The sequence below is a fragment of the Cygnus atratus genome, chromosome 2, assembly GCF_013377495.2.
Source record: "Cygnus atratus isolate AKBS03 ecotype Queensland, Australia chromosome 2, CAtr_DNAZoo_HiC_assembly, whole genome shotgun sequence".
Classification (NCBI taxonomy): Eukaryota; Metazoa; Chordata; class Aves; order Anseriformes; family Anatidae; genus Cygnus; species Cygnus atratus.
The window spans coordinates 302476-329034 of NC_066363.1; the positions used below are offsets into that span (position 1 = coordinate 302476).

The 26559-nt window shown below is 40.2% G+C and overlaps 1 protein-coding gene across 6 annotated transcripts in view; it reads left to right on the forward strand.

The window, feature by feature from the left end:
* SMARCD3 (SWI/SNF related, matrix associated, actin dependent regulator of chromatin, subfamily d, member 3) overlaps positions 1-26559 on the forward strand; it is a 71343-nt gene that overhangs the window by 34029 nt on the left and 10755 nt on the right. For 3 of the 6 annotated variants that reach the window (XM_035554457.2, XM_035554459.2, XM_035554461.2), the window contains 7 exons: positions 122-244; positions 748-789; positions 12699-12821; positions 14143-14238; positions 14668-14769; positions 16568-16729; positions 23100-23197. In XM_035554457.2, coding sequence (XP_035410350.1) covers positions 122-244; positions 748-789; positions 12699-12821; positions 14143-14238; positions 14668-14769; positions 16568-16729; positions 23100-23197 — 746 coding nt within the window. The remainder of the gene's footprint in view (positions 1-121; positions 245-747; positions 790-12698; positions 12822-14142; positions 14239-14667; positions 14770-16567; positions 16730-23099; positions 23198-26559) is intronic. The other 3 variants (XM_035554458.2, XM_035554460.2, XM_035554462.2) reach the window with 2 other exon arrangements.

The window sequence follows — 26559 nt, forward strand, 5'->3', positions numbered from 1 at the left end:
TCTTAGAGATAATGCCTTCTGAGCACATCTGTCTAACAGCTGGGAAGGTTTCAGTATTACTGCTCAGGAACATAGCAGATTCTTGCTTCCAGTGCTTGGATATTCCTTGCTTCATTCTCAGATCCGGGAGCTGGTTCCTGAGTCCCAGGCCTACATGGATCTGTTGGCCTTTGAACGCAAACTAGACCAGACCATTATGCGGAAGCGTGTGGATATTCAGGAAGCGCTGAAGAGGCCAATGAAGGTATGTCATGAAAAATTTCTAGATTGAGTTAGGGGAAAAAATTACTCTTTGTCTTAAATGGTGGAATGATCTTTCCAGTAAATGTCCTGTTAACAGAGACATTTTTAAATGGATCACACAAAGCTCCTAAGAATAAGCATCTGGGAGCAGTATGTATGGAAAAATGATGGAGAAAATTCTGTGGATATTACTAGCTATAGCTTCTCAAAGCCTTTAATAAATGGAATAATAGCTTCTAGATAAGTAAATACTGCTGGATAAATTTTGTATTTGAATGATTAGAAAGGAGAAAATAAGAGTTTAGAGGTGTGTGCTGAAGAGATGTATTAAATTTCATATTAGAATTCAGTCAAAATCTTAAATCGTGGAATAACAAAACAATGGGGAGAATTACAGAAAAGTTGTTAAAGTTCTTGCAAAAGTATATACATTTACATAGTCTATAAAAAAAGGATGATTCATATGAGAAAAGGATGGGTGAAATTTTCTGCAATTTCTTTTAGATCAAGTCCAGAACTTCCCTGTTCATGTATCCTACTGAAAAGGTATTTTCCTCAGCATTCTGATGCTGTTTCACTGAATCGTTTAAAAAAATGGGTTAGGAAGGAACTGTGGAAATCACAGAATCATATAATGGTTTGGGTTGGAAGGGACCTTAAAGATCATCTAGTTCCAACCCCTCTGCCCTGGGCAGGGACACCTCCTACTAGACCTTGTTGCTCAAAGCCCCATCCAGCCTGGCCTTAAACACTTCCGGGGATGTGGCATCCACAGCTTCTCTGGGCAACCTGTTCCAGTGTCTCACCACCCTCTGAGTGAAGAATTTTCTCCTTGTATCTAATCTAAACCTACCTTCTTCTAGTCATCTAGTTCAACCTCATGCTCAAATAAGGGTTCAAGGCCTTGTTGAGTTTTGATTATATCTAAGGACAGAGGTTTAACAGCTTCTTCAGGCAACCTGAATGTTTGGCCACTCTCATGGTGAAGAATTTCTTTTCATATGTCTTAATTGAGTTCTTATCGCTGTTGAATGCACATACTCATTCACATAGTAAATCCTGTAGTATGAAGAGTTTCATGGTTGTATACCTACTGTGAAGTAAAGCTGTCATCCTTGTCTGTGATGGGTGTTAGCCCAATTAAGATTCCATTCTGTTCGTCAATGTACAGTTGTAAGATGTGGAGGGCTTTTACATCTAATGTTTTTCCAATTGAAATTTACGAATCAGAAAAAAAAAATGGAAAAATAAAGTTCTATTAACATACATATTTTACAAATAGAAAACTGAAGTTTGGATGGTTTAAATCACAAGTTTGTAGTCCAAAATGGTTCCATATAGTAGATTGGACTCTCAGCAGGAATAACTTGTGTTAGCTTAATGTGCATAAAGCACCACTATTTTAAAACAGTTAGGAACCTGACCATGTTTAAAAGTAGTTGAAGACTTAGACTTGCAGGAGGATATTTACTCAGTGGCAAACTCTTTACCCATGGAATTGAACAGTGCATGTGACTCCAGCTGTAAGCTGGACAGTGGAGATTTTCAGGGCCTATAATGGGGAAGAGTATAGGAGGCACAACAATAAAGAAAACATATACAAAAAATCCTGTTTCTATCCAGAGCTCAGCAAATGCATTTTAAATATGAGCTATTGATCTAGGTTACATATGAATCTGTTTCTAAAGAATAATCATACAGATGTTTCTTAAATTTGTGTCTAGATTTTGAGTGTAGCAGTTGCAAAATTCAAGATCTGTCAAAATAGAGCTAAGCCTAGATAAATTTGGGTTGTTCTGAAGTTGAGTGTTTTCATTTTATTGTAGTTTGAGCATTGGTAACAGCAATAAAACTTATATCTGCATTTCCATCCTTATCAAAGCTCTCACAATTCTGTAACATTTTTGTTAGAACAAAGGTTCCCAAACTGGGATTGTAATCATGGAAAAAATTTAAACTTGTCTGAGATATGTGATAATATGTAGGAAATATGCAGGGCTGCTCAGAATTATCAATTGTAAGTGCAATAATTATATTGGTCACAGTGATTGGGTTGTAGCTAGGAAAAGTCTTTGGAAACCAAAGATGGCCTGTGTTGCTCTGGATGTTTTTTTTGTGTTTTTTTTTTTTTTCCCTTCATGTTGGTAGATTACTTATCCTGTAGAAATTTGGGACGGAGATGGTTCAAACATTTTTGATTGAGGACAGTGCATAAAATATGCTGTACCTGTCTGTATTTCCTTGATCTTGTGCGAACAGCTGCACTGTTGAAATAGATGACAGCTGTGGGTTTGCTCACAAAGTAAGGAGGAGACCTTATTTTTTTGTTTTGTTTTTGAGGTTGGTTAAGGGGGGGTGATGGCCTTAAGCCACTGCTAGCTCACTTTACCACTGTTAACAGCCCCTCTCAGCTGCCAGTTTTTCCAGTCCAGTTCCTGTCTTACCTTTTTTCTACCTCTTAGGTACTCTACTCTTCCTATGTTTGTATTACATTCTCGGACTACACCTATCACAAGAGTCTCAGAATTCCTAATAATAGAATCATTGAATCATAGAATATCCCAAGTTGGAAGGGACCCACAAGGATCATCGAGTCCATCTCCCAATTCCTCATCCACAAAGCAGCATTTGCTTCATGCCACTTGTGGCAAGAGTCCCTGCGCTGACAATATGAAAGAGCCACCTGTTAATGTGTTCAGAATTCCAGAAAGGATGTTGGAGGAGGGAGTTAGGCAGATGAGACTTCTTGAGTTATGGACTGCAGTGTGAATTGATGTACAGATACAGCAACCTCCATGGCCTGAAGGAAGCAGAAACCATATTGTTCAACTCAAAACGAGTGGATATCATTAAAGAAGAATGAGTTAGTGAAAATATGGACAGCTTGGGCCACAGTGAACATTAGGAGTGGGATTTACTGGGCCAAATATAGCCATCTACACTGCATTTATTTGTATGCAAGTTGATCACTTTGGGCTTCCTTTACAGTCAGATTTAGTCAGTGTAGGCACAGTTCCTCTCATATAGAAGTACATATAGATATAGAAGTATATAATTATAAATATAGAAGTAGATATTTAAAATAAAATAGAAAAATTGTGCCCTAAAAAGTGCCTGTTTCTCTCCATTGTCTAAGCCTAGGATAACTAGTCAGTTGCAGAAGCAAGGCTTCCACTCCAAAACAGGCCACAGACAATAGTTTGATTTCTCACCCAAACCAGAGACTGTCACTCTTTCATGGTGAACTGGTGGGGGAGTTTGAGTTTACCATACCTGTATGCAGTTGCAGTACCTCAAACTAAGTGATGTGCTCCGAGATTCTCCATTCTTAGGTTCAAAAAGAACCTGAAAAGAAGTGTCTGAATATAGTCACAGGATCTAAGTGTGTCCCCCTGGTTTTGTAGATTGAAATTCTTTCCTCATTTTCATATTTTAAGATGACTAAGGAATTGCGATTGGATTGCTGGCAGAAGGGAATGTACAATTTTTTCTGAAACTCTAAGGTTTCTGCACATCCCTCTGTCCTCTCAGGAGAGAATTTTTGTTTGTTTGCTTGTTTGTTTTTGTTTTCCTCAGAATGCCTTGTGTACACAGCATCTCATATCTGAGCTTTGTAGTTCAGTCATTCTAAGAAAGTCCCATGTTTTCCTCCTGCTGGGTTCTAAATGTAGAGCATCCAATGGATACTCTTAGGGGAAGAAGAACAAATAATTTGTGGAGATTTTTATGTCATACTCTGAACCCTACTGTCATTGACCTCCTAGAATCAAACCTCCACTCACTTCAATCAACAAATGCAGTAAGTGTCATTTATCCCAGCTTGAGGAAAGCTTTTTATTGGTTCTTCATGGGATGTTATGGAGAGAGAAGGTGGGATTACTAAAAAAAAAAAAAAAAAAATATATAATGTTAATGTAGAGTAGTGACAGCTTTAATGCTTTTTAGTTCTTGGGGATTCCCATCTGTACATTGAGGTCTTCAGTGCATGGGCAGTATACTGCCTTTTCTGTGATTGTCACGTTGGTCTTGGTTCTAATATGTCTGCCACCCGCTGTGCTTAATGTAGAGGTTAATCTGGGAGGGCCTTATCAAGGTGACTCTCTGTGAGGTTCCAATGGGACATACCCTATCATTGTCAAAAGAGCTGCAACTGGGTGAACAACTATTTGAAGCAGAGAATGTTGAAAACAATCTTGTTCTATTAGAGGAGTAATTGTTGGGCTGCATTTAAACCAATTTTTATTTAATATTTAAAAGCTAGAACACTGTTTTGCAATATTTTCATGAAGGTCTTTGACATCAGAATTTAGGAGGGTAATTCTGAAGTTTGATGGTGAAATTTGCTGATGACCCCAAAATGGGAGGCATTGTCAATGCTAAAGAAAAAGAATTGTGGAAGGCATGTTATGCATGAAGGAATTTCTGCTATAAAATAGTTGCCAATTTATTTGAAATATCATTAAAAGTGAGGGTTATTATTTTCATAGAATCATAGAATATCCCGAGTTGGAAGGGACCCACATGGGTCATCGAGTCCAACTCCTGGCACCACACAGGTCTACCCAACAATTCAGACCATATGACTAAGTACGCAGTCCAAATGTTTCTTAAACTCCGACAGGCTTGGTGCTGTGACTACGCTCCTGAGGAGCCTATTCCAGTGCACAACAGCCTTCTCAGTGAAGAACCTCCTCCTGATATCCAGCCTGAACCTCCCCTGTCGCAGCTTGAGACCATTCCTGCGGGTCCTATTTTGATTATAAAAGTCTTGTACTTAATATGATGTGACTAACTGGGAAAAAAAAAATCTTAAGTTACTAGTTAGAATTTCCAGTATCAACAGAAAAGTTTTGATATTACTGCAGAAGACCCTAATGACAGCCCACCTGATTGTTGAAGCTGGAATACATTGTCATCAATGTTCAAAATGACATAAACGTTCAAAATGAACAGTTCACACTAGAGTGATTGTGGGGGAAAAAAAAAAAAGCTTCTGGAATCACTTAGGGAAAGGAAGACACTTCATGAATGTCACTTGGGTGTCACAAAGAAGGTTGTGAGGGACTGGGAATGACCGGGAATGATATTGGTAGAGGGGGAGAAAAGTATTGCCATTTAGGCTAAAGGACAATGCTGACACAAGAACAAATCGGGAAAAGGTGACTGTGAATAAATGTTAGGCTTGAATTTAGAAAGAGCTTGTACTTTTCAGAGGAGCAAAATTCCTCTAAGTCAGGGAGGAGTAACAAAGACCTTGTTTTTTAAATTGTATCTTCATGATTTTCTGAAAGGCATTGCGTGATAATGACATGTCACCCAGACTTCACTGTTGCCCTCAGCTCAGTGACCCTAGGGCTCATTGGTGTACTCCATCAAGTACTACATTGGTTTTGATAAGGTATGTTAGAACACTTTAAGAGAAATATCTGTACAAGACATTTAAAGTAGAAATACATTGTAGGCGAAACAGAATTTATGGCAGTTTCATCTTTACTCATCAACCATAAAATTTTCAAATTAAAAAAAGCTAAAGAGCGTACAGTTTCCCTAGTGTCAGAAGATCAGTCTGGCAACAGATCCTCTTGATTAGTAGGTGGTCATACGTTGGAAGAGTTGGCTTATGGCTTGTGGTTGTCTTCCCATCCCTAGCCTTAACATGTATTTTGATCTTCAATCACCCAATCTTTGAGGGTCACCTTGGAGTCAGAGGGTTTTGGGTGAATCCACCTCCTTCTGGGTACCCCTAAATTTGGCCCGAAGAATTCCCGGTTGTCTTCCCTAGTCCTATCTGGTGATTCTTACATGTTGTTATTGAGAGGACTGTGTTGCCAACGGTACCACACCAATGTGTTACTGCATTACTGATTGGATTCTTGGCTGGGTAGTTACACACTGTCAGAAACTGTGCCCACAGCCTTACCATTCTATACTGCTTTCAACTAGCTAGGACTGAATCAAGCCACTGGGGTAAAAAGCTTATCATTCTCAAAAAAAAGGCAAAGTGTGCATGCATTCTAAATCCATCACATGCTAACTTAAGTATTTGATGAGAAATCAGATAAAATCTTAAATCTTTAAGCTTAAATCTTTCTTACTCACCCCTCTTCTCTCAGCTACAGTGACAACAGGAATTATAAGGCTGGTGTGGATCCAAGCTCCTTACTAGTAGTGACCAATCATAGAATCACAGAGTGGGAGAGGTTGGAAGGGTCCTCTGGAGGTCATCTTGTCCAGCTCCCTCCCCTGCTCAAACAGGACCACCTAGAGCAGGTTGCCCAGAACCATGTCCAAACAGCTTTTGAATATCTCCAAGGAGGAGACTCCACAGCCTCTCTGGCCGACTTGTGCCAGTGCTAAATACTTCAAAGGAAGGTGCCAGAAACCCTGCAACTGTAGGTAACAGCTCCACCTAAATTCCAGTAATCAGAGATCAGTTTATATTAAGACACAAAAAGGTTTGATGTCTCTTTTAAAATTTTCATATACTGGTATGACTGGATGTTCTTGGGATCTGTACATACAAAGCCACTCCAGCACCTTCCCTTTCTCTCACATTCTCATTTTCTCTTTTTTTTTCCTTTTTCTCTTTTTTCTTTTTCTTTTTCTCTTTCTCTCCTTCTTCTCTCTTTTTTTCTTTTTCATTTCCTTTTCTTTTTCCAAAAAGCTTTGTCTTCAGTCCAACATCTGTTAGTTCAAAAATAGACTGGTTGAGACTGATAAGTGAGTATATTTATGACTGTTAGAGCAAGATATCAGAGACATAATAGATTTTTCATTACATCAAGTCTTTAAGTCAACACTGGATGTCTTTTAAAGAGAGCTGTCCTGTTCGATGAATGATGAGAGTCTGTTGCACAAGAAATTCAACTAGACAAAGTCTTCTGGCTTAAAAATCTGCAAGTTTTAAATCTATGTTCATGTGACAGTTAGTTCTACAGCTTAATTACGGTTCATTAGGCTTTGTATAGCTATCATGAAACATTCCTCCATCAGCCAGATTTGAATTTACTGTCTTTTGGCATAATTTAATGTGTTCTGCTGTTTTGTGTTGTGGGATAAGGAAAATGCAAACATCTAATCTTCTTCTTCAGATCAGCCTGTATTTCAAATATATCTTTCAGGTTCTTCAACATTCTTTTTTTAGGTGAAAAAAATAAGTCTTCCCAATCACTGTACAGAAAGAGTTTTTCTGTACTCCTGGTCATTCTTACCACCTGCGAGGATACACATTGTGTTTCTCTTCCTCAGCGAGTACAGTAGACAACTGCAAAATAAGCTGCTGTAATTGCTTTTGCAGGCTATTGGTCATAATATTCTCCATTTTATTCCTCAATAATATTTTTTTTTTTACCCTTTTGGAGTTTTTGTTGTTGAAGAACACTTGTAACTAGTGGCCATTGTTCTTTTTGTCTCATCTGACTTCAACTCTCCATGCTACTTTATCTTCCACTGTTTTCTTGGTTTTTTGCTTCCTAAAAAGTTTGTGAGACCACCAAACAGTCTATATGCAAAGAAAGAAATACAGATTTTTTTATGCTGTGTTGAGGTACATGGAAATTCAAGCTTAAGATGTGCATAGAGCTCAAGACAATACTACCCAGGGGCTTGGCAGCCAGATTTCTTTAATTCAGTCAACAATAGATAGCCTGCTTATGACTGTGTTAAGACAGAGAAGAACCTGTAGTCCTGCTGCTCCAGCATTTCTGTCAGCCTCTTGTTTAGATCTGTTTAATTCCACATGACCTCTCCTGCCATTTGTGCTGCTGTCACAGGTGAGACCTTTGCAGCAGTTCATGGCTGACCAATCTTCTGTCACTGGTGGCTCTTTTTTCCTTTTCTTTTTCACAAGGAGAAATTGTAAGTAAAATACAATGCTTTGGGGAGTTCTTTTTTCTTTCTAATATGACTGCAATTTAAATTCATTTTGCTGAATACAAGTCAAAAAAGTATGTTAAAAGATGTGTATCTTAAAAGAATAAGCAGATTAAGCATTTATTGATTTTTGGTCAAGAGGTTATTTGATTCATAACATTGATCAAGTCTACATGAAGTTCCCTTCTCGTTTAGCTTTGTCTTTGTGGATGGTAAAACTTCAGTGTGTTTGAAGAGATGAAATGTGATGCTTTCTTCTTGCTCTACAGCAGTATGTTTTCCCTCTAGTTTTTGTTACAAAGTACTGAGAGTCCTACCTGTAAAAAACAAGGCCACAGTTTGTTTTTTGTTTTTGTGTTCTCTGAGAAGCCTCCATACAGAGGGAAGGAAGATTTTAGGTCTTTGGCAGAGTATGCGTTGCTTGGAATTTCTGCAGAATTCCCTTCTGTAGGAAGGAAAGTAGCTTCTTGCCCAAGAATATTGCACTGCTGTATTTGAACTGCAAAATAACCAATTGTACATAACTGACATAGGATCATTTCTTGCCTGGATGAGATGGAGTTGCTTAGCTGGAGATGGAAGAATATGTCATTCTCAGAGCCTTCTGGATTTGCACTTGACATTATTGTGGAACCTCAGAGTACTGTCAAGAAGTGAATTTGAGTGCAATGATTCTGGGTCCATGTCTTGAACATAGCAGACATTATGATCTGTACAGTGTCTGTAGAACCCCAGCCTGTGCCGTCTTCATATTCTTCTTTCTTGAATTCAGTTTTCTTCCAAGACTGGACATCCTTATGATAGGAGTATTGCTGTAAGCACTGAAGTCTTATCTCATTGGGTAGATCCCTCAGGAAGGGGAAACCTTTGTTTAAAAAAGTATAAAAGGATCTTGCTTCATCAGGTGAGACAGTAGTGCCTCAGAATTGGCAGGAGAAAGTCGTGACAGAGGAGAAGGAGCCTACTGATCCAAATAACATCTTTGTAGGGCTATGATTCTGATGTTTTGCTAGAGATTTCTGAATGTATTTTCTTTACATGCCACTGCTCAAAGTATAAGTATTACCACTGTTGGTGATAAACGTATGCAGGACAAGTTTAGGTGTCTTTGTCTAGTTCCTCAAACTTGAAGGTATTGTGCCAAGATAGTCACCTCAGAATTTCTTGAGAAGAGCTCTTCCAAGTAGCTTTTATGAAGGGCCAATGGTACTGGCAATGCTAGACGTGAATACGGAGGAGGTGGTAGAGGGAATTCTGAGAAGGGCAGAAAGAAGGAAAAGATGGAGCAGTAACTTGTAAAGTAACAAACAGGAGGTGAACATGTTGGCTGCAGCCTCAGGGAGGTAGTTGCGGAGGCTGGAACATTTCCAAGTCAGTATGGTGCTGCACAGAGAAGGATGTGTTTGGCTGTTCAAGCAATGTTAATTGCCCAAATACCTTTTTCACATTTTTTTAGGCTGCTTACCAGAATGTCTTTGGCAGATCTGGCTGCATTCTGCAGGTCAGGTCTAGAGTTTTTGATTGTGGCAATTGTCATGTCATGGCTGACACGTTTGCAGTTCATTATGTAAATTCTCTTTAAAGGGTGGTAGCACAGCTGCACAGAGGAAAGCTGGTGTTTGCCATGTCCTAAGGTGAATTTGGCCTGCTAGAGCCCTCAGAGGGAGGGGGAGATTGTTCCATATGGATTGCAGGGGAGGGTAGTCAGAGAGGAAAAAGGGTAAAGAGCTGCCACATAGAAGAAGGCTGAAGCACACGCAGAAATTTGGAGACGCTTGAGACAGAAAGAAGTAGCAGAAGCACAGCTGGATCTTAGAGAATAAAAAGATAGAATTCTCTGCGTCTCCTCAGAAGTGACTCTACAGAGTTTTCTGCAACCCAGCAAGTCACTGAGAGTTGCTAGACTAAGGGCAAGCCTGAAGAAATTATTATTATTATTATTATTTTAATTTTTAAAAGTTTTTTAAAAAAAAAACACACCAAAAATGCGAGTTTTCTTTCTTTATGATCCCTTATGCCACTTCAGGTTCTAATAAATTTTTAAATTAAATTTAAAGCCCCTTTGCTGTTGGTGTTCTATTGCAGCTGTGCAGTTGCTCTGTTTGATTCCTTAGGTGTTTGTTATGAGTCAGGATCAAGGATATTTCTTTGTGTTGCATATAAGAGATAATCACTGTTTTAATAGTGTTGCAAATTTGCAGTATCTTTTTGATCAAACGCTGAAGACAACCCACAGGGTGCGGGTTACACATTTTGCTTATCAGATGGAATATCTTTGCTTAGTAGAGACTAAAGGCTCAGCTTTCCACCACATTCACTGGTTGGCAGTAGTGCCTACAACTTTAAAGATAGCCATTACTTAGGATTTTTATTCATAATTATTCTAAGTTCCTTTCTGATGGCGGTGTAGAAGAAGTGGACTGACTTATCGGGGTTTCGGTGAGGAAAGGATTATGTTGTTAAACTTGAGAAAGAGAACTTGTTGCATAGAAGGAAAGACCGTAAATTGAAGAGAGAGATGTAGGAGAAATAAATGATAAGCTGACTGACTTTGGCAGAGCAGGGAAAGTACTGGGAACACAGCAGGAGACCAGTCCTGAAATGTAAGCTGCACCTGACTTGTGCGTGACTTGAAAGAAAAATGATAACAGTGGAAAGTATTGAAGGAGAGATTTTTGTATTTTATAGTGGAATTAGCCATTATTGCTAACTCAGGTGAACTAAGGAACCTAGAACCTGAAAGCCAGGAGAAAGGAAGACATCTAAAATACTCAGATGTGAACAAGAATGTTATTGCAGAGGATGAGATGTCAGGCTTTTGAGGAAACAGATACAGTTCCTACCTGGACATGGAGAGGTATGAGGAGGGGGTGACTTGCCAGAGTAAAAGGAGTAATGGAGATAATGCATTGGAAATCAAAAGAAGAGGAAATAGAATTAGTGATGTAAAACTGAAATATCAGTAGAGCATCCAGAAGGAACTATTAAGGGAAAAAAAAAAAAAAACCTGCTTATGTACATAGGTACAGTTTTGCAAATAATCCAGGTGGGGATAAAATTTAAGAAAAACATAAAATTTGCAGGTTAATATGAAGAATTGTGAATTTAGAAATGTGAAGTCTTTCACTAGTCCTTCACAGCAAAGAAAGATTCTGGGCTATTTAAAAAAAAAACAAAAAAACATTTTATATAGTGTAAGAGTACTTCAGCAACAGAAATCCTATAGGAAAGGATGCAGAAAGAATATGGATTTCCAGGATTTTTTTAAACCTACCTGCCTGTTCTTACCTGGGTCAACCCATCATTTTCTAGACTCTTGGCACTTCTGAAAATCCTATTCTCTCTTGCTGCATACTATTGACGCTCCATTTTAATCAAACCTTTCTGTCAGTGTGGTCTCTAGATTTGTAGTCATTTTCTTGTTCCATGTGGGCCATACAGCCCTGCCTCCCATATTCCTCTGTGCTGTATCAGATTTACAGTTCTCTGACCTCACATATATAATTTGCATCTTCTGTTCTATAGACTTACATCTCTCCTGTACCTCTTTGTGTGTGTCTACCTCTGTGTGCGTGTGTGTATGTGTGAGAGCTTTACAAGACTGCTCCTTTTTTATGTTAGGTGAAGGTTGTTTTGACTGCATTAATTTGATGACTTCAGCCTTTTTGCTATGATATTATAGACAGATATTTGAGATTAGAATGTCAAATGAATTTTGGTGATATCTCTTCTGGAATCCATGCATCAATCCATGGCCAAGTTTTCCACGTAGTGCTTGGAGAGAAGGGCACTGAAGAATAAGGTAGCCATAAGACAGTACAGTGACTGGGAAACTCTCTTAGATAAGCTGTAAAAATGACAGTAGGTAGGCATGATTCTCTCTCTCAAAGACTTGAGCACCTGGCTTAGAGATGAAGCACAGTGCCTTCCTCCACACAGGTCTCACAGCATGTTGGAGCTGCTATCTGTTTGATTAGAGTGAAAGAGAGTTAAAAGGGAAGGTTAGGAAGCAGGGATGTGTCAATGTCAACGTGGGGGCAAGAGGGTGTGGAAGACTATACCAAGCTCTACATGATGGTGGAATTAAGATGGACAGAGATGTGCAGAGCATGTAATATGAAGCATTAGCTGGATTTGTGAATGCCATTTACAGATCTGAACTGGTACAGCTGTGAAAGACATTCACATAGCAAAAGGTGTGCAGCTGAATTTTATCAGTCTAGCTAGTATCCAGAAAGAAAGGGCATCGTGTGGTGCTTTTCTTAGAATGATTTGTCAAATATCTAAACCAGAAGTACAGGTTATATAGCCCTCAGGGGCTTGGCCCTGCAAACTCCTGCCTTTCTCCACTTACAGCAAATTCTTAGTGTGTTTATATTACCAATTGGTTTTGAAAAGAACTATCAGATTCAGCTCTTCAGTGAATTTTCTTATGCATAACCAAATCTTAAATTCTTATATAACCTGGTCCAACTGTACTAAACATGCAGATTTTGTACTAACAGTGTGATATTTCATGTGGCTGCCTCAGGTTCTGTACTTAACCTGGATATGTACTTTTCTTTTCTCTATTTGTATAACAGCAAAAGCGGAAACTGAGACTTTATATCTCCAACACATTTAATCCTGCAAAATCTGACGCTGATGACTCTGATGGCAGCATCGCATCATGGGAGCTTCGAGTGGAGGGGAAGCTCCTGGATGATGTAAGACCGTGCTTCAGTGGGGCTGGCAAGGATCTAGAGATTGTCCTGTAGGGTTATGATGGACTTTACTGGGGTCTTTAACTTGGACATCTCTGAATGGCAGCATTGGCTTGTTTTTGCTGGGAAGACACCATGTCCAACAGAAGGAGTGAAGGATACAAACATAGTGGGAATGTTGGGGAGAGATGGGGAGGGCAGCAGGAAATAGAGCAGACTTAAGGACAGAACAGGTAGGATGAGATGGAGAGAATACTGCTTGAATGATATGGCAGGATTCAGGCCACGATAGGAGTGATAAGTCAGGTCTAGAGCAGGCCATTGCATCTGGTGAGTGCAAGAGGATGTATGGATGGTCAGAGCAAGGATGGAAGAAAGGTTTTGTTAACTAAGTGATCAGAAACTCCTGTGATGGATTTCACTTTCCTCTGGGAAGGCTGAACTTTCCTAATAAAAGTGTCACTTATTTGAATAGACTTTACAAGAAAAGTATTTGATAAGATGAACAGATGGAGATTGTACATGTGTGGAGAAAGCAAAACGTTTAAGACATGTCTATCTTTCTGGAGATAACAATACATGAATCAGGATCAGAATCGTGCTAGAAAATGAAGGGTAAACAAACTGCAGCATCTGGAAACTGAAGTTAGACAAATTCAGATTAGAAATTAGAGCATAGATTTTAACAACAAAAAAAATCTTTATTGGATCAACTTGCCAATTTTTATCATGGCTCTTCAATTACTGGCAAATTTTAAATCAAAGAAGTATGTACTTCAAAAATATCTTCTGCATTAGGTAAGAAATCCGTTCAAATGCTGTGGACTGTATTCTCCAGAAAGTCAGAATATATGACATAGACCACCCAGCTTTTAATTTAGACAATATGAACTGCATAGTAAATGGTGAATACTAATAATTAAATGAAAAGGCAAAATGTAAAGGAAATACTTTTACTTAGGGTATGACTAATCTGTAAAACTTACTGCTCTCTGATAAGTCAGAACAAGAATTTAGCATTTATTAAAAAAATACAAACTTAAAATAAAAGGCATACAGTTACCTTGTTCACATCAAAAGACAGTCCTTTATGATAACATTAAGACAGTCAGGGAAATCTTTCCTTCAGTGCATACTGTTCCACCACTTCTAGATTTTTGCATATTTCCCTGCATCTATCAGAGGGAAATCTCAATTAGATTGTTCACTCTTGTGATCTATATGGGAGTTAAAGTTCAAGAGAAAGAGAAAGCTTGAAAAGGAAGCACAGAACATGGGGTAATATATGCAGTCTTAAACATTTCTGTTTCTTTTGATTGTACAGCTCAGCAAACAGAAACGGAAGTTTTCATCATTTTTTAAGAGTCTAGTCATTGAACTGGACAAAGATCTTTATGGACCTGACAACCACCTTGTGGAGGTAAGAAGTTAATGCACCTTTGCATACAAAACCAGTACTATAACAGATGAACAGCTATGTGCCTGTTATCTGCCTTGTTTAAGTTACCTTGCATTCACTGACTCATTTAAGGTGTTTTCAAAGGTTTCAGAATTACAGATGTAGTAGTGATGTAGGGTATCTCTTAGAAGAAGAATGTATGTAATTAAAACATTTGTGCACATTTCTCCTGACAAGTAAAGCATACTAGCATCAAAACAGGCTGTACTGTAAGAGCGGAGCAAGAAATCGTGAAGATTTTGCTCATTTGTTTGTTTTTCTAATTGCAAGTCTTAAGGAGTCTTGTTACTTGTTTTATTCTTGCTTGGAGCGCTGTGCAAGATTCACATACAGAGTTTCCCGTATCAATGAAAAAAAGACTGACCATGTTAATTTTATTTCCTTTGGCAGTGGCACAGAACTCCCACAACTCAGGAGACTGATGGCTTCCAGGTGAAAAGACCTGGTGATGTCAGTGTGCGGTGCACATTACTCCTCATGTTGGATTACCAGGTCAGTGTGTTGCTTTTGCTATGGAAAATACATCCATTGGGGCATAGAGCAACAAAGCAAATTCATCCCCTTACATACCTCAAAAGATAATATATTTGGAAACAAAACTTCACATGGTTGAAAGAGGTTAGAATGATACCAAACTGCCAGATGATTTAAAATATTAAGGGGACACATAAAGTAAGTTTCTGTTGTAGTCTACCAAAATGTTATCCTTGGCATGATGATGATTAGTAACACCTGCAGAAAGAATATGCATTTCCTCCTCAGGCTTCTTACAAAATAGTCAGATAAGATATACATGGGGGGGTGGGGGGTGTCCTACATGTTGCAGTTCAAAAGAGTGGCTATTGCTAGTGATGCCTGAACCAGCTGTGTAGCTGTGGCAGCATTTTTTTCAGAGCAGACCACACAGATTTCTGGGGTTATTAAACTTTGGTTACATTGTCACTGTAATCTGGTATAAACGTTGCCCTGGAAGGGATAGACTTGACATTATTCTCAAGTCCAGGCATTTCTTCTTCCTCTCTTTTGTCAGTACTAGTTTGATTGTATCAGTAATATTTGTGGGCTGAACACAAAAAAAGTCAGGGAATGGATTCATTTCAGAGTTAGTGATATTCTGCGAGAAGGGAAATAAAGGAAATGGAAACAGAAAAGGAAAGGGAAAGGGAAGTGGAAAGGGAGAGGAGAGGAGAGGAAAGGAAAGGAAAGGAAAGGTCACTGTCTTAAGGAAAAGGATAAAAATGCACTGCTGTGAAGAGATAGGATCTCCCTTTTCAATGGCAGTTCAGTCTTAGATACATTTTTACTGCATAACTTTAAGAATTCATTTTGTGCCATTCACTTCCCCCCTGCCCCATGCAAATGGCATCTATCCAGAATAAAGACACTACATTTTATGTTTATAGAAAATTTTACTTATCTTAGGGAGTATGTGAGCTAACTGAGATACTGATAGAGCCAGTGAGAATCCTTATGGCTAGGAAAATACCATTAGAGTTTATGTTCACCATTATTATAAATTTATGCTTTTAAATAGATGTTCTCTTATTCTGAAGTCTTGTCTTGTTATAAATCTGGCTTTGGGTGTCCAGGCACCCAACAAGGTAATCCTTGCTGAAGAATGTGACAAATATTAAACATGAGCATGGGTACACCTGAAGAGGCACCAGACTCTAAGGTATCTAAGGAATTAAAGGTATAAAACAGACTAATTGAAGAGTTGTACCACAGAGGTCAGAAGAAATACGTTCCATTGAGTAGTTGTGGTCAGGTAAATTTTCTGGTTTGCAGCAGAATGTTGGGAACATGCTGGAAAAACAGAGTTCCAAGGGAATTTGTTGGTGGGAGGCAGCTGTTCAATTCTTAGGAACAGCAAAAGCATCATCCTGACTTCATGCTCCCTATCTGTGGTTAATCTCCAGTAGTTCAGAGGAAGGACCATTCTTCTTCACCTCCTGCTTCCTAAAGTCAGATTATGCATCAACGGTAAACAGCAAAATTATTTTCTGACTCTGCAAGCAACTCATTATCTAAAGCATGTGATTCAAGTAGTCTTTGTGCATAGCACATGTACAATGTTCCTCTTTCTTTTTCAAATGCTAGACGTAGCTGTTCCAGAGCATGACCGTGGTACACATCTAGGCAATTTATATTTCTATAACCTCTACCACTGAATGGGGTATTTCACCTGAGGAATAAAGTCCCCAGAGAACTGAAGCTGAAAATCTCTATCAGTGCATGCATCTACTTTTTTCTCCGTTGCCATCTCTCTCTTCTTGTCTTTCTGTTGCAGCCTCCACAGTTTAAACTGGACCCACGATTAGCACGTTTGCTGGGGATACACACACAGACCCGATCTGCCATCATCCAGGCTCTCTGGCAGTACATCAAAACAAATAAGCTGCAAGACTCCCATGACAAGGAATACATTAATTGTGACAAGTACTTCCAGCAGGTAACTCCTTTTTGGACACAGCTATTCAGAGGCAATCTATAATATCCATCTGAAAATTTTGGATGGACAGAAATTACTGAATTTTGCTTTCCCTTAATAATTTGCAGTTTCTTCAATGCTGAATGGCTTTCAGCAGACACTGTAACAAATATAGTAAACACCTCCATGTGCAGTGTTGTCAAAAAATACATCAAGGTGGTTCATCACTCCTAAAAAAGTCATAGCCTTTCCAAGAAGAAAGGGTCTAACTGTTTCACTGTCATGTAAAGGCAGCATTGTTTTTTTCCACATGTGAGAATACAAAATACAACAAAATAATCATGAGATTTTGTGGGTATTTTTAGGAGTATAGAACCAAAGTGATCTGGATTATACAGTCATTCTCCTGCAGGTTGTTTTTGTTTGTTTGTTTGTTTGTTTTGTTCTTGAGAATTACAGCATGCTGTCTTGCATTCTTTTTCGTATATAGTGAAAATTCCATCCTAAAACCTTACTTTTTTTTTTGTCAAAATTACAGGGCTGTTCACTCTGATGCTTAGATGATTTAATTTCCATTCTCAGTTTTTCTATAACCAATTAAGATTCAGTTTTGTTTGTGCCAACCTGAAGAGGAGATGGAAAAGGGGAATTAAAAAGATTTGAAAACTCATGAGCAGAATGGAAAATGTGAACAAGAAGTAATTATTTTTTATTTTGGTGAAGAATTAGAGGTCATTGACTAAATCTGGAGGGTAGCAAAATAAAAACAACCCAAAGGACTTTACAGATGCTAAAAATATATATAGTTCTCAAAGTGATTAGAGAAATCAATGGAAAAAAAATCTTGCACTGTTATAAATGCAACATAGAATCATAGAATCACCTAGGTTGGAAAAGACCTTTAAGATCATCAAGTCCAACCATCAACCTGACCTAGAGTCCCATCACTAAACCACGTCCCCTAGTGGCATGTCCAGACATCTTTTCAATACCTCCAGGGATGGGTACTCCATCACTTCCCTGGGTAGCCTGTTCCAATGCTTGATCACCCTTTCAGTGAATAAATTCTACCTAATACCCAATCTAAACCTCCCCTGGCACAGCTTGAGACCATTTCCTCGCATCCTCTCTCTTGTTACCTAAGGAAGGAGTGTGACACCCTCCTTGCTGCACCCTCCTTTCAAGTAGTTGTATAGAGCGATGAGGTCTCCCTTCAGCCTCTCCTTCTTCAGACTAAACAGCCCCAGTTCCCTCAGTTGCTCCTCATGTCTTGCTTTCTAGCAACCTAACACACTTCTTGTAGTGAGGGGCCCAAAACTGAACACAGTATTTGAGGTGTGGTCTCACCAGTGCCATGTATACAATGGGACAATCGCTTCCATAGTCCTGCTGGGTCCACTGTTTCTGATGCAGGCCAGGATGCCATTGGACTTCTTGGAAGGCCTGTAATTCCCTGGGTCCTCCTTCCTGCCCTTCTTGTAGCAGCTTGGAGTCACATTTGCTAACCTCCAATAAACAGGGACCTCTCCAGTTAGTCAGGACTGCTGGTAAATTATGGGAAGCAGCTTGGTGAGCACTTCTGCCAGCTCCTTTGGTATTCTTGGATGAGTCCCATCTGGCCTCATAGACCTACGAACATTCGAGTGATGTAGTAAGTCATCTGCAGGTTCCCATTGGATTATAGATGCTTCAGCATGCTCCTTGTCACTGTCTTCCAACTCAGGGGATGGGTACCCTGGGTCTTAGTAATAAAGACTGAGGCAAAAAAAGCATTGAGCATGTCAGCCTTATCCTCATCTTTCATCGCTACATTTCTCCTCACATCCAATAAAGGATGGAGATTCTCATTAATCCTTCATTTGCTGGTGATACATTTATAAAAGCATTTTTATTGTCTTTTACTGCAAAGTAAAAAATTTAGTCAAATTGAATTCCAGTTGGTCTTTAGCTAATTTTCTCTCTTCTCAACTTGACAACAGCTCTGTAGTTCTCCTGCATTGCCCGCCCCTTCTTCCAGAGTTCATAAACTCTCATTTTCTTCCCAAATTCCTGAAGAAGCTCTCTATTCAGACAGGCTGGTCTTCTCCCCCACTGGCTAAACTTTTGGTGCATTGAGATGGCCTACTCCTGCACCTTTAAGATTTCATTCCTGAAGAAGTTTATTCCTAGACTCCTTTACCTTTCAGAATCACCTCCCAAAGGATTCTATCAACCAGGTCTCTAAACAGGCCAAAGTCTGCCCTCTGGAAATCCAAGGTAGCAGTTCTATTAACCACCTTCTTTTCTTCACCAAAGACCAAAAAACTCCATCATTTTGTGATTGCAGTGCCCAAGACAGCCTCCACCAATCACATCATTCACAAGTCCTTCCCTGTTAGTAAACATGTCAGGTGGGGCACCTTCTCTAGTTTGCTCACTCACTGCCTGTGTCAGGAAGTTATCTTCCATACACACTCCAGGAATCTCTTAGACTGTTTCCTCTCTGCTGTACTGTATTTCCAGCACATATATGAGAAGTTGATGTCCCTCATGAAAAGAAGGACTAGTGTTTGTGAGACTTTTCCTAGTTGCTTGTAAATTATTTCATCTCCATGTTCATCCTGATTGGGTTGTTTGTAACAGCTTCCAACCATTGTATCTGCCTTATTGGCCTTTCACTGACTTTTACCCCAGAGACAGTCAACACTTTCATCACTATTGCCCAGCTCCATGCAGTCAAGGCATTCCAAAACACAAAGAACTACTACACCTCTTCTCCTTCCTCTCACCTCCATCTCTACTGAAGAACCTGTAACAATCTATCTCAGCAATGAAGCCAATGATATCACATCCCTGAGACTTAAGTAAAGCTTCCACTAACCCTTGTTTATTTTCCTTGCTGCATGAATTCATGTAGAGGCATTTAATTTGGGCTCCTAATGAAACTGTTTTATTGGATGAAGTGTCTGGAATGCCTTTGTGGTGTTGTTCAGGTGTTCTCCCGTTGACCTCTGGTTCCTTTCTTGGCTGTGCACCTCTATTGCTGATGCTGGCATAGAACCAATAAATGTTGGGTAGACTGAGGTTCCCTCCCCTGGCAAAATCAGCTGAAAGCTCTCCACCATTTGATAAGTCTGTAACTAAAGATGATCTTCCCCTCCTCCAACAGACAGGCCCCATCAGTCCCCAGTAGACCCAGTTTCTCAAAAAGAGTCCCATGGCTAAAAAGCCAAATCCCTGCTTATATCACTAATCCTGCAACAATGCATTGATCCACAGTATTCACGTGGTCGTTTCAAAGCACTTTTCTTTAACCAGTAGGATCAAAGAGAAGACTACCTGTGTTCCAGAGCCTCTTATGGATACTCCAAGGGCTCTGTAGTCCTTCATGATATGCCTTCAGCTGGTCTTGACAGTGTCCTTGATGCCTACATGAAATAACAGCAGTGGGTAGTAGTTTGTGGGCTGTACAGGGTTTGGTAGTCTCTTGGCAACATCCCTAATACGAGCCCCTGGTAGGCAACAAATCACTCTTGAGAGTAGATCAGGTCAGCAAATGGACACTTCTACTCCCTCCAGAAGAGACTCCCCTACTACTATCAACCTTCGCTGTTTCTTGGTTAGGCTGGTCATTATATGTGGAACAGGCTGAGTTGGCTCAGTCGATACCAGCATCTCCCCTCACGTGACAGGTCCTTCTTCTGCAGTCCCCAGAGCAGTGAAATGGTTCTGCAAGGGCACCTCAAGCAATGGGGGAAGTCTCTCTTCCTCCTGCTGGTCCTTGCTGTAACAAGCTTCCATTCTTCTGTTTTTGGTATCACTCCCTTCTGTGTAGTCTTAAGGGGGAATTTCTGGCTGTAGGTCCACTGTGCATGAAACCAGCTGTCTAACTCCTCCTCAGCCTTCCAGATACTGCACAGCCTTCTCGCCACCTCATGCAGCTCAGCCACCTGCTGCAGGAGGTCCTCCACCTGGGCACACCTTTTGCAGGCAGGTTTGCTGCCTGTCCCTGCCACAAGAGAAAGGTCTAGATTTTGTGCAGCCTGAGGTCTGCACTGCAGCCTCTCCCTTCAGCAGCTCTGTCTGGGTGGAAGTGTCAGACAGCCCTTGGGTAGGTGTAGTAGACACCCCATCTGGAGCTACAGCCTATAAAATGAGTGCCCACTGTCCTGTCGTAGAATCATAGAATCATAGAATGGTTTGTGTTGGAAGGGACCTTAAAGATCATCTAATTCCAACCCCTTTGCCATGGGCAGGGTCATCTTCCACTAGACCATCTTGCTCAAAGCCCTGTCCAACTTGGGTTTGCCTGTCTAGGCAACTATTATTGGAGCTTGCAGTGTCAGTGAGCAAGGTACACGGCCTTTCCCACATGCCCTTCAACTGGAACTGACATGCAAACTACCACGCCTTCCCTGTCCCTGTTTGTGTGCCCCAGGTAATTGCAAAGCTGTGAGACTAGGAGAGGTATTTTTTTGGGGGTGGGGAGGAAGGACCAATATATGTTTCTTATTATGTTTTTTCTCTTATAGTTTTTTCTCAAGCATCTACTTTTGATGGCTATCAAGAGGATAGTGTAGCAGATAGATCCTTTGTCTGATCCAGTACAGCAGTTCATACTTTATGTATCCTTGTGGGTCCCTTCCAACTCAGGATATTCTGTGATTCTATCAAATAGTGAATTGCAGACTCAGATTTGGTAGATTTGGTAGATTCATCACTCTTTAGAAACTAAGTGGCTAAATTCATGGATGCGGGCATGTTCAGCAATTATGGTTTTACCTTGCCACAACCTCTCTCTCACTCCCCTTCAGAAGAAGAAGAGAGGGAGGAGAAAGTATGCTGGAAAGAAAAAAAAAAAACACAAGCTCAGGGGTTGAGATAAGGATAATTTAATTAAAGGGAAAAGTAAGAGGAAAAAAACTAATAAAGGCCATGCAAAAGCACAGAGAGAGAAAAAGATGGATATATTCTCTATTTCCCATCAATGAGCAATGTTTGGCCATGTCCTGGGAAGCAGGGCCTCAATACACGTAGCAGTTGTTTGGGACAGACATCATAACGAGAGCCTCCCCTCTCCTTCCCTTTTCCCACCTTTTATTGCTGAGTCTGACATTATATGGTATGGAATATCCCTTTGATTGATTTAGGTCAGCTGCCCTGGTGATGTCCCCTCCACAGTTCTTGTCCACCCACAGCCTACCGGTTCTGGGGGGGTTTGGGGAGAGTCTTGATGCTGTGCCAGCACTTCTCAGCAATAGACAAAACATTGCTGTTCTGGCTACAAGTGCAGAGCACAGCACTGTATGGGCTGCTGCAGGGAAAGTTAACTCCATCTCAGCCAGACCCACTACAGGATACAATAATAAAAGTAGCATCTCTCTTCTGTCAGGAGGATATATTTTTCCTGAGGCATTTCCATTTTCCTTTCCATTGGCCTCAACATTTTTCCAAATTGTCTCCATACAATTTTATATGTTAAGGCAAATAATAGTATCTAGATAGCTTTTTTTAAAAAACAGTTTAAATGGAGTACCTTTAGGGAAAAGCCTATTCACCTACTCAGAGCATTAAAACTTTCGGTAAAAAAATGTAGTAATTATATTTCTGAAAACTTAAAGTGTAAGAAGTGGTTCTAGATTCATGGCAAAACACTGCAGTCACTCACAGAAAATTTCCATAGACTGCAGATTTTGATCGTTTTCAAAAGATTTTTTTTTTCCACAATTCAACACATATTTAGCTTCAGAAACATAGTAAAGAGAAGGAAGCCATAAGATGCTGAGTTACTGGGAAGGGAGTGGTTCCCTTCCAAGATGCTGTTTAGGTTTTGGTTTAAAATAAATACAACCACGTTGAGGGTTGTTTTTTGTTTTTGTTTGTTTGTTTTTGTTTTTTTTTTGTTTTAGAAAAAACGTGCTGAGTTTTTTTTCTTAAACAAACAAACCAACAACAACTGAAAAAACTGCAAATGATTTTAAAATCCTAAAATATTTTATTGTATTTTTCTTTAGCAGAAAATGTTGCAGGAAACATACTTTGGAGAATAAAGCAGACTGCTTTTAAGTTTATTCTGGGAAAAAAAATGTTTTCTTTATGATAAGCTTCCACAAACCCTCAGCGAATGGTTTTGATGTAATTGATCCTGATGACCCATTAAATCAGGCTGTACCATTCACGCAGCTAAACTAAAAGTGGGACACCCAAAAGTGTTAGCATCTGTTGCTGCTGCCAGCTAGCCCAGATTGTAAGGGCAGTGTCAATTTACAGGGACAGAAGTGACCAAAAACTGACACTGTGCAAGCAGACAGAACGATAGCTTGCAGAATCCCATTACTTTTGAATCATTGATTTACTTGTTTAATTGCAAATTAGGTTTTGGACAAGGATAATATGCTTTATTATATTCCAGATCTTTGACTGTCCACGGCTAAAGTTTTCTGAAATTCCTCAGAGACTCACTAACCTACTGCTGCCACCAGACCCTATAGTGATAAACCATATCATCAGGTAAGCTGGTCAGTCAGCTCAGCACTGTCACATGCAAATCATACACTATCTAAAACACAGAAACTGCTATGGTTGCCGGGACCAGAATCCAGGTTTTCTAACATCCAAGTGAGTGCCTTGAACTTTGTGTGTTAATTCTCTATGTCTGTATAGTTATGAATTATTTTCAATAGAGTGGCACCAATTCTCTAGGAAAATGCAATATTTCCTACATCTTTTATCCATACTAAAATAGCATTGGGAGAGTGGGCCAGGTTTCTTTCTTAAAGGGAGAAAAAAGAGTTCGAATCCACTCAGAGGAAAAAAAGGGGAATTGAATTACAGTATTGTACATCAAGGGGAATCATTCTAACTGCTGAGTTATTATGTAAAATGTACAACAGTATAACATTTCAAATACAGTGGCCACTGCATGCATGCTTTGTTGGGATTGGATCGGCTCTTTGGGTGCTAGTCCTACTCTAAGAATGACAGCTAAACAGAGATCCTCAAGAGAGTTAAGCTAAAAAAATGCCTAGATTCAGAGAAGGTCATTGTGACCAAGATACTGAGCTTCCTGTCATCCTTGTCAAAAAAGGTATATTTCTGGTGTAGCTAATATGCAATTTTCAGATATCTTAGGACACTTCCAGCACATTCCATATTTAACTGACAGCTTGGAAGGAGGGAAGAGACTCTTGGAGATTGCAAATATGCTTTTGGATATTTCAGTCTTTCCTAATTTCCTTGGGGTCTTGGTCAAAACTCCGATTGTGAGTATTTAAACAGTATCATTAACTGAGCTTAGGGATTTGATTTCATACAGAATATTGACAACAAATATTCCTGAACATGCTTAAAATGCAAAGAAGTCCTGGAGGCAAGATCATGTCTGTTAGATAGAAGCTAAAGAAGAGGACCTTGTGTATAGTAGCTTCTCTGATATACTGTGTGCATCATGCAGCACCTGGCAGTATTACTCTGCAGTGACATAATGCTGTGGATAGGGGGACGTATTAATGTGCTGAGAGTAGGTGATACTTTTGCAATAGAGTCTTTACAGTCTCAGGCAAAGCACATAGAAATCTGGAAGTCTGGCACTGAATGTAATGGGAGTAAGTAAATTTTCAGACTGCTAAAGTAACAGAATAATGTAGAGTAGAAGGTATCATTCGTGGTCATCTGAGGCTTCACCCCTCCCAACAGCATTTTAGTGCTGCTCTTCAGACACCATCCATGCTTTTTGAAAAAGAAAATAACAAAAATGCAATGGAAATTAAATAGAGTTGAACAGAAAGCTGTTAATGTGGGTAAATACTTTAAATGGTAGATAGACTGAAAGAGGATGCAGTAGAAAATAGAGTGGATAGCAGTTTTTTATCTCTGCAATACCGAGTGCACCAGATTTAAAACTCATAGAAGTAAAATATTCTTACCTGAGTTCAATCTAGAGCTGGAGCTTTTCTTGAATTCTACTCCTCATTGTTGCTGACACACTTAAAATCAGAGGTAGAAAGAGAAACACATGGCATTTCCCATTTCTGCAAAGAAGCAAGCCATCTCCCACACTCTTAACATTGCACAAGAATACTACAAAGTGTAGGTCTCCAATATTCTCATACTGCAAACAAGTTATTATTTGATTCCTCCCTTTTGATTACCATCATGATTTATATAAAAATTTAAAAAATTCCTTACATTGAGTCAGTATCCCATGTTACAAGGGGTATCTGTTGCCTGTTGCTGTGCACCTCCAAGAAGAGCCTTGCTCTGTCTTCACTGTACCTCCCATAGGGCAGTTGCACTCAGCAATAAGATCCCCTCTTCTCTGTCTCTTCTCAAGGCTGGACAAACCCAGCTCTTGCAGCTTGTCATGGTAGGCATTAGGTATTACAGAGCCCTGAAAGCAGCAGTAAAGGACTCAGGAGCACAGGTAGATTTTTCATCAGTCCTGCCAGTCAAAGGGGAGGGGATTGAAAAGAGCAGTTGAATCTGGCAAATCAACAGATAGTTGCATGACTGGTGCCACAGGCAGGGGTTCAGCTAGTTAGACCATGGGACTCTCTTTGAGAAACCTGGTCTGCTGGGGGCTGATGGGGGTCCACCTGTCAGAGAAGGGGAAAAAGCGTCTTTGATCATAGGCTTGCCAAGCTGGTGAAGAGGGCTTTAAACTATAGTTGCCAGGGGAGGGGAACCTCAATCCATCCCTCTCCTCCCAGTTTGATGCCAGTGTCAGTGACAGATGCCCAGAGTCTGGAGGAGGGTCACAGGTCAGCAGAAGAGAACCTGAAGACCAGCACAAAAGAAGTCCACCACTCCAGCCAGTAAGTCAGCTTCATCATGGGCCCAACTTAAATGTCTGTATGCTAATGCACATAAACAGATAGAAGCCTCACATTCGCAAGCCCTGGTTCTCATGGGGGACTTCAGCCCCCCTGATATCTGTTGGAGGGACAGCACAGTAGGGCCTAGGCAATCCAGGAAATTCCTGGAATGCGCTGTTGACAACATCCTCTCCAAGTGATAGAGAAGCCAACAAGGAGAGGTGCTATGCTGGATCTCATTCTCACCAACAAGGAGGGACTAGTGGGGAATGTGAAACTCAAAGGCAGCCTTAGCTGCAGCGATCGTGAAATGGTGCAGTTTTGGATTCTGAATGCAGCAAGGAGGGGGCACAGCAAACTTGCTACCCTGGAATTTGGGAGGGCAGACTTTTTCCTCTTCAGGGATCTACTTGGTAGAGTACCATGGGACAAAGCCCTGGAGGAAGAAGTGCTGAAGAAGTCATAGAATCACAGAATAGTTTGGGTTAGAAAGGATCTTAAAGATCATCTAATTCCAACCACTTCACTGGGCAACCTGTTCCAGTGCCTCACCACCCTCTGAGTAAAGAATTTCCTTCTTACATCTAATCTAAACCAACCCTTTTTTAGTTTAAAGCCATTATTCCTTGTCCTATCACTACACTCCCTGACAAAGAGTTGAACAGGTTGCCCAGGGAAGTTGTGGATGCCCCATCCCTGGAAGTGTTCAAGGTCAGGTTGGATGGGGCCTTGAGCAACCTGATCTAGCAGGATGTGTCCCTTCACATGGCAGGGGGGTTGGAATTAGATGATCTTTAAGGTCCTTTCAAACCCAAACCATTCTGTGATTCCGTGTGCTCCAGCCCCCAGCCATCCTCATGGCCTGATGTGGGGCTCACTACAGTATGTCATGTCTTCCTGGTCCTGCGCCCAGAAGTCAAGATGCACAAGTGTGGCATAGCAGGGAATAGCTTCTTTCCTTTCCAGAGCTGATTTCTAATCAGTTGATGCCCACCTGTACGAGTGCATGGGGTTGTTCAGAGCAGAACTTTGTATTTGCCTGTGTTGAACTTCATGATG